The sequence below is a fragment of the Branchiostoma floridae genome, chromosome 10 (genome assembly GCF_000003815.2).
Source record: "Branchiostoma floridae strain S238N-H82 chromosome 10, Bfl_VNyyK, whole genome shotgun sequence".
Classification (NCBI taxonomy): Eukaryota; Metazoa; Chordata; class Leptocardii; order Amphioxiformes; family Branchiostomatidae; genus Branchiostoma; species Branchiostoma floridae.
In genome coordinates, this window is record NC_049988.1 from 19,012,730 (window position 1) to 19,026,953 (window position 14,224).

At 41.8% G+C, this 14,224-nt stretch overlaps 2 protein-coding genes across 3 annotated transcripts; both read right to left on the reverse strand.

The window, feature by feature from the left end:
• Positions 1–9,215: 9,215 nt before the first annotated feature.
• LOC118425050 (pyridoxal phosphate phosphatase PHOSPHO2-like) lies at positions 9,216–9,884 on the reverse strand. The gene has a single exon (XM_035833866.1). The coding sequence runs from the start codon at positions 9,882–9,884 to the stop codon at positions 9,216–9,218; it is 669 nt and encodes a 222-aa protein (XP_035689759.1).
• A 1,420-nt stretch (positions 9,885–11,304) lies between these two features.
• LOC118425174 (pyridoxal phosphate phosphatase PHOSPHO2-like) lies at positions 11,305–13,471 on the reverse strand. Of its 2 annotated transcripts, none has more exons than XM_035834005.1 (2): positions 13,325–13,471; positions 11,305–12,238 (listed from the first exon to the last, which is right to left on the reverse strand). In XM_035834005.1, the coding sequence occupies exon 2, from the start codon at positions 12,236–12,238 to the stop codon at positions 11,504–11,506; it is 735 nt and encodes a 244-aa protein (XP_035689898.1). In that variant the 5' UTR covers positions 13,325–13,471; the 3' UTR covers positions 11,305–11,503. The 2 variants fall into 2 exon arrangements, with proteins under 2 accessions (XP_035689898.1, XP_035689899.1); XM_035834006.1 differs by having other exon boundaries at positions 13,285–13,456.
• Between the last annotated feature and the right edge of the window lie 753 nt (positions 13,472–14,224).

A 14,224-nucleotide genomic window follows, 5' to 3' on the forward strand; every position in this document is an offset into this window, starting at 1 on the left:
TAGGTCTTGGAAACCTGGAAACCACAGGAAGTCACGCCGATAATTGCATTCGTCACTCACCAAACCCCGGCCACTGTAACAGTTGTTCCTTCCAATTTCCGGAACTTTTTAACTCACCAAGGGTCATCTAAGGGCCATATGTAAGGATTGCTACGACCCCTGCTTGGTGAACGTTTGTTTCAATCTCATGAAAATAGAAAGTAAAGTTTTGCAGTCGCGAGTTAAGTCAGAGGTATTTTACAGAGTCCAAGGTTATGATTTCTGCGACTGTCCGATGACAGCCGCCTGTCACCTTTGGCGATTTGTATTTCTCGCAATGATGTCAGTTCTTTCTAGCCGACCTTTCCCTTACAACATGACATCTCTGTTAAGAGTTGAGGAATGCGTGGATAATTGACGGTGACCCTTTTGACCTAAGTGCTGTTCTTCAACATGTTGGGTTTGTCTTGTCCCAGCACTTGGTCACTTGTTGTTTTAACCTAGTTCACAGATGTAAGTACTATGTGTTACAAGCCGTCATTGTTCAATTCTGTTATATTACTGACTTTACATAGTACTTATTCGTTTGTTTAGACCCATGTAGTGTTACTGGCACATGGAACACCAAGTTTCCTTGCAGTCCATCATAAGAAAATACACCTGAAGTGTCTCGTAGATATTAGCTCTACATCTTTATATCAAGTGATATTCGTCAAGTTCCCTCTACTACATTTTTACCGTTCCCATGATATAGTGTTGCTTTTATTGTTGATCTGTATATAGATATAAGCAACACTTGTATATAGATATGTTATATTTCAACTGCTATGAATCCTTTGCTGTGTGCCGTCGTATTGACATCAATTCAGCAAGCTATTTAATTGCTTAATTTTATAGATACGTGTTGGACACGGTCAGGCTTTGTATTTTGCTAACATGAACCATGACCATTTATAGGCATTTTTCAGCCAGTAGTCTCTACCAGACTCCATCCTGGCGGAATAGTACACGGATGACCTAGTAACATCCCTGGTCAATCAGAATTTCATGCTTCCAAGACAACGTCTGTTTATCAGCGAGCCCCTGCTTCCACTGGCTCCTTTGACCTACTTTCTCTCTATTTTTAGACATCTATGGGTCGATTCAAGTCCTTTCAGGTGACTCCGTCACAAGTAATTTTCAACCGTTATAGAAGTTTCCCTAAGTAATTATATTAAATACAGAGTGATTTATATAATTTGCATCTCATTATGTTGATAATCATCCAAAGTACCTACCTACCTAAAACAAAAAATATCCATCAATCCCCTCAGGAGTTATCCATCTAAAAAGTTACGAAATATAACACCCACTGCAATTCCAAACAAGCTGCTAGGGGGCCCAAAATTAGACCATTGACTCCTAGTACCAACAGCTATCCACCAGTAAAAAATCACGAACCTGGCACTTCTGGAAAATTTAGGCGCAAACTTTGATGCTCACTTGCAGTACCAAAACAATTTGCCAGGAGGCCCATTATCGAACTTGACCTTCCTTTCTGTGTCCCCTACCTATCAACCAAATATCATTAACATCCATCAAGAACATCTCGAGTTATCTTGCTTACAGACAAACGCACTTACATACAAAGCCAGCTACAGCACCATAGGTAAAAGGTAGCTAAACCATTCTCGCACATGGCAATCCTTTCCACAGCCGCTACAGACCTGCCAAATATCATGGAAATCGCCCAGCTACATTTTGACTTATGCCTCCCGAAAAAACACCCAAAAAAATACCAAGCTCGCTAATGTACCATAGGAAAACGCCAGGTAACCCATTTTCGAACTAGGCATGCCTTTAAACAACCGCTACACACCTGCAAAAAATAAAAAAGTTCCATCCACAATTTCTCGAGTTATATCCTGTTGACCTACATACAGACCCAAGTCGACAAAAACATAAGCTTCTTGGCGAAGCTAATAAAAAAGAAGATGCGAAAGAACAAGAATGAATACTCTATCATTTTGTATGCCGTGCCCTGTGTGTTTAGCCATTTGTTCAACCTTCCTACATAGATTCCATACTAATTCAACTTAAAAAATTTTTTTTTCTCAAAATTAGTTTTTGGGGTTCCCAGATAAAGTCATCCATGTAATCAAATCAACATGGCCTATATAACGTTTAAGAAACCATTTCCTTATGACCAATGATATTATTGTCTTTATAATGATCGCAGTGTATACAGTGACGTCATCAGGGTACACTACCGAAATACGGGCGGTCCCAACAACAACGGCCAATCAGCAGGCGATGTGGTGTCAAAGGTCAAGGTGTGGCACGACAATTCCGGGTTATCACCTGGGTGGTTTCTGAACAAGGTAATAGGATCGAGCAGAATTGAAAGAGGCCTCTATAGGGGGTTCGAGAACGCTTTATGCTAGATTCGGAAGAATCACAGTTTACCAATGACATTGATAACTATGAGAAAATACAATGAAAGGTCTAGACTGAAACTAGTCCGCCATGATTAAAGATGCCAAGGATAGTCATCTAAAACTACATCCTACTGCTTTGGTGAAACGAACTTATCTCCAGTAGGCATCTGAATTGGCAAAGTCATGGTTGTGATGTTATTACCCTGTAATAATGGAAATCTCCTTCTGCCTGTTACATCTAGGTGGTTCTGCAGAACCTGAAAACGGGCCTCCTACAGGAGTTCCCGGTCTACCGTTGGCTGTCGAGGAGGAGGGATGACTACAGGATAGCCAGGGAAGTGGCGATGATGGGGTCCGGGGACGGACAAGGTACTGGCACAACCTCCTACGTTTTTAAAGATATTTTAACCTTTTATGGACTTTGCACGAAACTTAACTTAGATGATGTAAATAACGAACAGTCTTTCAAAAATGTTATGTACCTGTGCGGTACCACGATGTTTGCTGAATGGGTAATCATTTTGCCAGACCATCGGTATCGATGCAGTATTTGATGAACAGGTGGATAACATTGCATTGTTGAAGTCACATCACTTGGATTATATAACTGCGCGAAATACGCTGGCAAATGGGGTGCGCAGTTAATAAGCGGCTTCTACTGTGTTACACTGTTTAAACGAGTCGCCTCCTGCAGTGATAATGTAAATGTTGCAAAAATCACAAGTAAAACATTGCAAGTGAGCTGCATTCTCGGATCTGTTTGAACATTGGGAGGTTCAAGAACTACGGACCTCTGTCATTTTGTTAACTTTCTTCCAGTGAGGATCTACAAGGTTCGCGTGACCACAGCTGACAAGTGGGGGGCCGCGACTACAAGTCCAGTCATCGTCTGTCTTCACGGGAGTCAGAGGCAGTCAGGGAGGGTCCAGGTCATGGGAGAACTGGACAGAGGAAGGTAGGACGTTCCCTTGTGCAAGGAAGTTACTTTTAGAATTCTTTAACGTTATGAAATATTCTTGATGAGTGTATAGCATCAGAGCGTCGAATGACAGAGTGTTTGTATACGAAATCCAGAGGTCCTTGGGAAAGGCACTTATCATCATTTCACAAAATTTTCCTTACTCCAACAGGCCTAGGCATGGGCACCTGGCTTTGGTTGGGGAGGTAAAAGGCAGTGGAAGGAGAGGAATGGTCCCCACCTACCTTCCAATCCCGTAGCCTAGATGCAGTGGACACTACTCCACTGCCACTATGCACCCCCCCCCCAAAATGACTACCTTTATTTTTTTTAGAAGAGGAGAGATCTCCTCATTTCTCTACTCTTCTATACGATGGTGGATGTCCTCAGTTACATGCAGTTTTAAGCTGACAGCGCCATGTATTTTTTTCATCAGGGAGACCGAATTCACTATCGCAGCTCCTCACGTCGGAGACTTGCAAAGCGTGGAACTGAATCTTGATGGCAATGGCCACTGGGCACTTGAGAAGGTAAGTGACAAACTAAACCATATTCTAAACATCACTTAGAGATGAGAAGATTTAGCCTAACCTACGTATTGGAGTGGTTTCAGAACCAATGCTTTAGATTAGTATTCGCAGTCCTGCCCCTTGATGTATTTTGTTACGACTTTTTAATTAAAATATATTTGTATTTTTCCCGAAAGGGAATGAATGTTCCAGGTCATTGGATCTAAAATGTCAAGGTTATCAAAGATGTCACAGGACACGATGCCAGTATTTTTCATGTTTTCTCGTCACAGATCGAAGTACACATGCCGGGATCTCCGCAAGTTGCCACTGCGCGTTGCGACAGGTGGATTTCTGCAAACGCACTGATGTTTAACTTCACTGGTGCCGTGTTGACACGACCAATGCTAGCTTCTTCTAATTGAAGTGGCCTACATGTATGATATTGTGGCTGCAGGTGTCCACCCAGGAATCCCTTGTGCCGTCAGGTTAAAGCTGTCTGTATATTATACACGTAAACTCGCGCCTGTATACAGTTAGAAGAACAATTCTGTGTACATGTAAAATGACTTCATGTCGGAATTATTCAGCTAGCGTAATGACAAGTTGAGAAGCAATTATCAACTTGTGCTTACACAAACTCTGCCAAGAATCTGTGCAATTCTCTCGGCCTTTTATTGTAATAGAAGCTTTGGTAACAATCTTAATGTAAATGTTCAAAATGTTGTACTTGCTGTAAATACACAGTGTAAATATATGAGTAAAGTATGTGTATCTGCGTAGAGGTAAGGGAATCTTAATATTATTTTTTATTTATGTTATTTCTGTACAGGCAAACTCGACTTGGTGGTATGACCACTGATTCAAAAGAGGCCCTGGGTCACAAACAACACAAAGTATACGTAACATACAAGTACATACTACAGTTACATACAAAAAAGTAATAGATATGACACAATAGTTGGTTGTACATGTATTCGTATGGAATGGAAATAGTGAATAATGTAAATGAATCATATTGAGAAGAAATTACTTTTGAAGTGGATGTTACAATGTTTGTGTCACTGTACTAATACAAACATGGTGTATATATATAGTGGAATCGATAGAAATCTCTAGCGTGTGTATCACTCGATTTCTGCCGGGGCTTCTTACATGTACTAGAATAACGTGTACACAAATAGATATATGCGCATTTGTCAAAGGATTTACTGACCAGTTTAATTCATACACTTATTGTTAATTTGAAACTGTACTAGATTAAAACAAGACGAGAGTATTGCAAACAGATAGATCTAAACACTGAACCAGATGTAACCTTTCTACAAAGCTGCATCATCAGCAAAATAAGATATTTTCTCCTTTATCTGGTCGGGCAACATATTATTAACCATTCAGGATGGTTTCTTTAGTGTCCTCTTTGCCGTACATTCCGGGGATGGACACGTCACCAAGCACAAGACTGTTGTCGTACGCGCTGGAGGAACCTTCGCGGAGTTTCCCTTGGTCACCACCGACATTCACGTCAGAAGCGTCACACAAACTGCCGTCATCATCTCGGGGGTGTCCTTCTGCGTACGGTGTGATCTCATCGTCTTCGACATCATACGTAATGGCGTACGGGGCAATCTGCTCGTCTTGGTGGCCGGAGGTTTTGTCTGCAGTAGCTGCATCCTCCGCGACGGCTAAATGTTCGCCATGCGAGACAGTGTTTGCTTCTGAGTGGTGGTTGACGTCTTCACGACGTTTGTAACACACTTGGTATTTTATTTCAAGTCGAACAAGGCAAGCGATGAACGTAAAGTTGACCAAACTTCCAACCACGGCGGCGACGATGTAAGGAACGGACGGTGGTTGCCCCTCCCCTATCTTCTCGTCATTTGAGTCGGGATGAGAAGAATTTGTTTTTGCCGTTGCCGAGTTGTTGATCTTGTTTGAATTGTCCGTGCTTGACTCCCTCCATGATTGTGCCCGGTTGAGTGCGTACTGAGTGCTGTACATGTGCGGCTCGGTCATAGCTGCATTCGCTGCAACTGTAGTTGATACTGTTGCTATAGTAACAGTACCCGCGGTAGGCTTGCGTGATCCACAGTCCATCAAGGTCAGAGTCGGCTCGCTTAACAAAGAGAGTCTTTGCAGTCGACTGGGGCCATGGCAGAGAAAATAACGTTTCAGATTGGAAGTTAAAAAGCAGGCATTGCATGTCGAACAACAGGCCCCTTGATCTCTCTTCCCACAGCCTCGTAAACATGCCATCTTCACGGCCAGCCAGCACAGGTCGCAGTCACAGCGGAGCGGGTTGCCGTGGACTACTGCCTTGTATTCCCCCACTCGAGCTCGTGGCACCCCCAACTGGTGTTCTGAGAAGGATACAATCTTGTTGTAGGCTAGATTAACAAAAATCAACTCCGGGAGATACTCAATGACAGTGTCCAGTTCCACGACCTGCAGCTGGTTACTTTGCAGTTCAAGAGTTCTCAGTTTTGGCACAGCGCGAAGAGACAGCCATGACAGAACCCGCATGGAGTTCCAGGTCAGGTCCAGTCTGAGCAGCACCGGCAGTGATGGCAGGTAGGACACGTTACTGATGTGGTTGTAAGCGACACTGAGATGCTCGACGTTCTTCGGTATATCGCCGGGAAGCGCAGCGAGATTCAACCGATTACACCGCACAGAAGCCCAGGACACCGACCCATCAATCGTACACTCGGTTGGCAGACAAGTACATGTTGCCGACAAAGATGCGATAGAAACAAACAAAAGCAATGTAGGTGATGCCATGTTGAAGCTAGCTTCCGGGGAGGAAATAGTCAGCCAGAGATGTACAGAGTAATCAGCTGATCACGGTCGACAAGGTCTCCAGCGTCTGCTAGTGAACGAATGAATAGAGTTACTAATACAATGTAATGTTTTATCCAGTAAGGCTCTCGCCGGCAACACTGGTACACCCGAATTTCAACCTTATTACCTAGGCTTTACCATAACCACTTAAAACACATAAGAACAATGGCCGACTAAAACAAAGATTTGGAGAAACACTGTACTTGACAGCAACAATGAACGTTGTGGGAGTGCATGAGGTCTACGAGGTAACATCCATTATCATAATACCGGCACTAATCACAATATCGCCAAATAAATCAGCGATGAATTTAAGGAGATCTACTAGTGCAACAACAGTAAATTCTACGGTATGCACACTTCAGACATCCACGTGTTCAACACATTTTCAAAAAGGCTTCGATACGAGGTAGTTAGTACCAAGAATGTAGAGAAGTTAGAAATCACCTTTCTCTCTCCTCAGACGACGAGCGATGTGTTATTTGACAGTAGAATCCACCGTCTTCTGCCTCAAGCAAAAGTGTCCAAATGCCTGCAGACAATCGACTATCATGTAACAGTTTTACATATTCTATAAGCTGTTGCGCGCACTTGATATGTCTACATAACTACCATGTGCTGCGGGCAGTGACAGTGAGTACGATCATACGATCACGTACATGTAGACCTACATACATATACATCGTACATCCGGTTTGCACCGGTGAGCTACAATACATAGTACATGTACATTTTTCCAGTATGATCTGTCATTCATGTCAGACACTAAAGTAGTCCCTGACAGTCCAATGTCTTTCTATCATTGACTTTAGAGGCATCCAAAGCAATGTTACAGCGTTAAAAGGCAGTCTGTATAAGTGTATTGACACCTAATGCACTATTTTAGCACATTTACATCATTATTTCATAAATTGAGCCGTTAAAAACGGCGCAGTAACGAGTCGCACGAGGATTCCTGATCAAGTCCTTATTTTGGGGTGGGGGGTGGGGTGGGGTAGAATAATAAGGAATATCCTCATGCAACTTGTCGCTGGGCAGTTTTTAACCGCTCAAAGTATGAAATGATGTAAATGTGAGAATAAATTGAAGTACATGTCAATATGTTGCAGATTGCCTTATTCAGAATATTTCCACTTTTAACGCTGTAATATTGCGTAATATTGCGAACGTTATGCATGGTCGACCCACTCTGCGCCTTTCTTTTGGCAACCAGTCAATCGGTCTCCCGGCAGGCTTGTTACTACGAACCAAATGTTTTTTTTTTCAATCGAGCTGTTCATATTTTTCGACATTGCCTTATGAAAACAAGTTAAGTGTATTATTATTTTGGCAAAATTTTGGACTTTGACCATGTACAAGCACAACAAGTTACCTAGGATTCGAAGTTGGCAATGATGGACTTTTAAAAGTAAATCTCGTATGTCATTATTTGCTGCTCCTTATAGCTTTTATGCTACATGTATACATTCAATTCTACGTCTGACACGGAATAAACCCGAAATGCACGTGGAAAGCATGCATAGCGATTAGGCAAGCTTTTTCTCTATTTTTTCTAGTTCTTCTCAGACAAAAACTGAACATTCAAAATGACAGCGAAGATATATTTTTTCTGTTCTTTTCTAGTTCTTGCAGAAAAAAAATATATAAGAGACCAATCTCTGCGTATCCTATTCTTACCCAAGAGAATGTTGCATATTTCCAACATTCCTTTCTGAAACCAAGTTAATTTTGGTTAAGATTTGGACTTTGACCATTTTCAACGAATACAGATTACCTACATGTTGCCAATGAAGGACTGAGAAGTAAATACTCTATGTCTATGTTTTTCGTGGCTGTTCGCAAACTTTTTACTACTACATCATACATTCAATTCAACACAATTTGAATATACACGTGGGTATCCCTTCTCTTTTCTAGTGATTCTGTGAAACTCCCACGTACAGACTAATCTAAGTTTTAGAATCTGTACGCAAGAGGAATGCACGATATCTGTTCTATTTTTCTATAACAAGTCAAAGAATAGGGTGCAGACGGAGGCTTTATCATCTCAAAGAATACAAACGTCTCAATAATACACCATTGATCATGTCAATAGCAAAACACGACACAAATTGACAGGTATACTGAATGCCTACAGGTGCCAGCAATCCTTACACTACAAGCAGAGGTTAGGCACCTGCTTGTTTTCGACGCCATTATAGATGTTCTTTTTGAGGCTTTCCATTTTGTCAGGTTTTCGGTTTGTTCGCCAGCCAAACCTGGCAAAGTAGAAAGCACCGATAAAATTGCCCAAAAGATACCCAAAAGAAGGCAGAGTCTTATCTTTATTTGTAAAGTAAGTAATCGTTTTTCTGTCTTTTTTTATATCAGGGATACAGTAGCAGACATGAATGTATTTCTTTGCGTTGTCCTTTAGCACTTAAAAAAATTACCACCTCACTATCTGAGGTTACAGGAGACCCTCAAGACGGCTCAGACTTTCTGTTCTGTTTCCCAAGGAATGACCTTGCTTCAGCTTATGTTCTGAGGAGTAGTTTCTTCTATCTTCTCTATGAGTTTATATCCCTTTCTGGGCATCACTACATCGGACGGTCCCAGACCTTTACAAGGGCATAAATCGTTGACGCCATCACCAACGTACACAACTTTCGTGTACGTCACGCCTTTCTGTGCTTGTTCTTTTACGTACTCGGACAACAGAGCCCCCTTGCATATGTCTGCGGTACAGATGGTGCACTGATGTTTATGATACGCCCAGACGTGCATTCTCCCTTCGTCGTCAACACGTCCATGATTACTGTATATCTTATTGACAGCTTGTTCCACATTATGCGCCTTGAGGGTAGCTTCTATAAACATGACGTTCGCACCTGACACAACCATACAGTCAAACTTGTTACTGTTCTTTCCGATGAGCTTCAGTGCAGCTTCCATCCCTTCTGTGTAAGGAACTGAAGCCATGAAGTCGAGGATGTCCATGGGGGTTACCCCATTGTCGTGTAAATACTGCAGGAAGTGTTCCAAAAACTCCATGTAGTGCCTCTTGCGCCGTTTCTCCCACATCCAGTCGGGAGCCCTTCCGCCTGTACATAGCTTTACTATCCAGACGTCGCTCTCGCAGTCTATGAGGGTGTCATCGAAGTCAAACACTGCCAGAATCTTGTCCCTCTTCGTAGCCATCTGAATAGGGAGATGGAATGGTCTTAATTTTATTATTTAAGGAAAGTTTAGTTGTAAGTTCTTGCCGAGGGCTAATTGCAACATGGGATATACAGAATATATAGTGAACATACATGAAATAAAAGACTTTGGTATAGTCAGTGGTGACAAGTGGAAACAAGTGACTATTCTATCAGTAATATGGACTGCTGAGAGCTACGATCTATAAGCATTTGGGGTTTGACTTCTTGAAGCAGTGGAAGACGGAGTGTCCCAATTTTTATTCACCCGCATAATTCAAGCTTCGCGAGATTCATGATCAATGCAAAAGAGATGTAGTGCTTTAACAATGTGAAATACACTATGCCGCCATATTTTATTTTCTATCATGCTAGACTAGTATACTGATGTGAGTAGTCTGTAGTTGTTAGTTATACGTAATTTGCCATACATTGTACCTGTTGCAATCGTTGTGCAATAAACTTGACTTGACTTGATCAATGACACAAAGCCCATTTTGTTAACTGTGCAACGTTGTTCATTCTAAATAAATTACATTGATGAAACCTGTATCTATGGTATATTTTGTCCGACCCCTTAACCTCTTCCCTTATGACCTCAATGAAATGCGGCCTGCAGGCCGATTTGAGCTTCTCAATCGGTATAGCCTCGAGCCAACATACAATTCGTATGGTATCAGCCGATCAAGACGTTAAAGTACAAGGATTAGCTGCATATACAATGCCAAGAACCAACGCCAATGAGCTTATATAGTGAATATCGTACAGTAACACTAACCATGAACGCCACAATTCTCCTTCATGCACCGTTACGCCGGAATAGCTGCCATGGCGTTGACATCCATATGCCTTTGATCTTTGACCGGGTCATTCAAATATAGGTCAGTCACATGACTGTGTCAGTCACATGAATGCTTAACTGTACTGCACAAGTAAGGAGTAATACGTTGGGCTCGTGCCAAGGGGTTACCCCGGTCAATCTGTGGAATATACCGAATGGTATGGTGTGATTTTTCTGTCTGTACAATACAATACGGATAATGAGAAGTGTAAATGTAAGTATGCGTTGGCACCCAATATCAGCTAAGCTGCCTGAGTTTGCCATGTATTGCAATCTCAATAGATTGAATTGAATACAGATAATGTAATGCGACAGCGAGGAGTAGGTTGGGTGGTTGTTGTACCATCTACTCACTGCACGTCAGTGCCAAAATACTACTGCTGTTTGCACAAGAATTCACAACTAATAAAAAATGAAATCACTCACTCCTTTCTGCCAATACATTTGTGTACTTGCTATATGTCAGTCAAAATCATCATCATCATGCATTCTGTTTACACCGGTGAGGTATATTTCATAAAGTTTTTCCAGTATGACCTGCCATTCATGGCATACATAAAAACAACGGTAAAATTCTGGGTAATGATAAGCAATAGACCCTTTAAAGTCTTTAATGAACACAAAAACATTGCCACTCCCCTTCATACATTCCTACCTAAAACACACACTGAGAAGTTGTTAAACAGTCAACAAATAATAACTATGACAGATGCACAGAGAAACTAAAAGCACCTAGAATTTCCCACGACACTGACTATATATAATACATTTGTATAAGGTTACAGAAAACCTTCAAGAACGGCCAAGACTTCTGAGCCGTGTTCCCACGGAATAATTTCTGCCTTGAGCTTGTTCTCAGGAGTTAGTTCTTCTATCTTCTCTATGAGTTTATATCCCTTTCTGGGCATCACTACATCGGACGGTCCAAGGCCTTTACAGGGGCATAAATCGTTGACGCCATCACCCACGTACACAACTTTTGTGTACGTCACGCCTTCCTGTGCTTGTTCTTTTACATATTCAGGCAGCAGAACGCCCTTGCATATATCTACAGAGCAAGTACAGAGTCGGTCGTGGTAGGATTTCACGTGCATCCTCCCTTTATCATCAATATGACCATAGTTGGTGTAAACCTTGTCAATGACCGATCTGTCCACCCCGTCTGCTTTTAAAGCAGCTTCCAGGAAGAGTTCGTTCGTTCCTGACATCACGATGCAATCGAACGCGTCACGATTCCCGCCAAGGAACTTCAAGACGTCTTTCATCCCAGCGGTGTAAGGAGCTGTCGTCATGACGTCAAGGATGTCTTGGGAGGAAACGCCATTGTCGTGAAGAATCTGCAGGAGGTCCTCAAGTGCCTCCATGAAGAGCCCGCTGCGATATCTCTGCCAGAGCTCTTTAGGTGGTTCTCCTCCAGGGCAGAGACTATTCGCTACCCAGTCATCACTGTTACAGTCTATGATGGTGCGGTCGAAGTCGAACACGGCCAGAACTTTCTCCGTACCAGTCGCCATCTAGGGGAAGATATTAAAGGTCATTCGTTGATTTTGATCCTTTATCGACTGTAATTAGTTTAGTCTTGTATACAGGCTTTTTCATTGACGTCATACTAATCATAATTTTGAATCCTCCAACGATCATGTTGGCGGGTAATTGAATAAGCACCTAGCTTCTTCGTGTGCAGGTGAACAGACGCGTACGTACGCTGTAATCCAACATGGCGCAAATGACGTCAAATGAAAAGCATGTATATGGAGGACTAGGACCATTGCGGTCAGAAAGAAGACAACAGGAGCTAAGGAAGCTTGCGATGAACAGGATGAAGTGGAGAGAGTTAAAGACAGACTGATTGCAGCTGCAGGGTGTCCAGACCACTGCAACAGCAGAACACAGAGGAGTACTAGTATTATAGTAAGTATTGGGGTGGAGGGTTTGGTCTAAGCTACATACGCTCTCTTCCCCTCCTGCACCTGTGTTTATGTTTTGTTTTAATTTGTATTATGTTTTATTATTTTCTCGTAAAAATGAATAAACAAACCAACTATACTGGTTGACTCATTTGATGGTACCCAACGTGCGCAAAACGATCAAAGAAAATAACACAACATCTACTTGGAGACAACAACCCGGCATGCAGGTAAATATGAAAATAGGAATGACTTAATATGAAATATTAGGAAACAACGTGCATCATCTCGGACATGCAGGCAGACGACGTACCAAACTACATACGAATGCCGGAAATATCGTGGGATCGTGAGATACAGTTGCCGAACAGAACTGCAATCCTTTAGCTACGTAAAGCTAAGGGCACAACCCGCCGTACGTGTGTGTCTAATTGTTTTGTACAACAACACAACAATAAGCTGCAGCTTTTCCTATAGACCTAACATAGCCCTGGAAAATTTGTAGGTGTAACATTACGTTTCTGCTTCTATCTTTTACATGTCCACCTACAGAACGAAGTAGAAACATAAACTTAATGACAGAAATGTCAACACCCATACTGATCAGTCCACTGCCCCGGCTATTCCGAACCCAGGCCCTGTGTACAACTTACAACTCCTTAAATCACAGGGTAGCTGTGAGGGAAACCACACCTGACTCCTGATACTCTTCGCTCAACAGACACCGGAGAAAATTCCACTCGAAATGGGGCCGAGAAGTTACATGAGAAGAGGAACAAGAAAAGCCTGTTCTTGCCCGGTTATGCCGCCATGTTGGGTCAAAGTTCAAATGGGGTCAACGACCTTAGAGCAATCTATGGTATGCACAACCTTCGTCACAGTATGTGTATGTGTCTATGTATAGAATGTATGTTACAAAATACTAGGTATAACGTTACAGTGTATATGTCATCAATTTTAACACTTGTAGTGTAGACAGCTGTTTTGGCAAAGTTGACAGACTGAATGAGAACTAAAGATTGAAAGAGAGATCATGAATTGCTTTTGATATCCTCACCGTGGCACCATTCTATAGTCACTAGTAACCTGACCCTTCCCTCCCCCGATATCATATACAAATAAGCTCATCATGTGCAGACTTTCATTTCTAAGCATTGAACTCTTAAGAACTGTTGTGACTGAAATATTCCTTTATATTGTTCAACATATCACAACTCACAAGTAAATTGACATATTATAGATGTAAACTCAAAACCTCAGATATGAGCAAGAGGAGAAATACTACAAGTACAATGCAGCTATAAAATGCAATGTTTACTTTAATATGTGAAACTTCAGTGCTCAGGTAGCAACAGTATCATAGATATTACCAAGTTATTTGAAATCTACATCTGTAGTTTTAATGTTTCATGTACTGTACTGTACTGAAGATGCGACTGAATGATTCTACACAGCACTGAAAAATGCAACAATCATAATTAAAAGGTTTCAATATCAAGCATCACAAAAGAATACATTGTTTTATCTTTACATGTTTTAACCTTATCCCTATTACTTGACTGAAAAATGCAACAATCAAAATTAAAAGGTAAC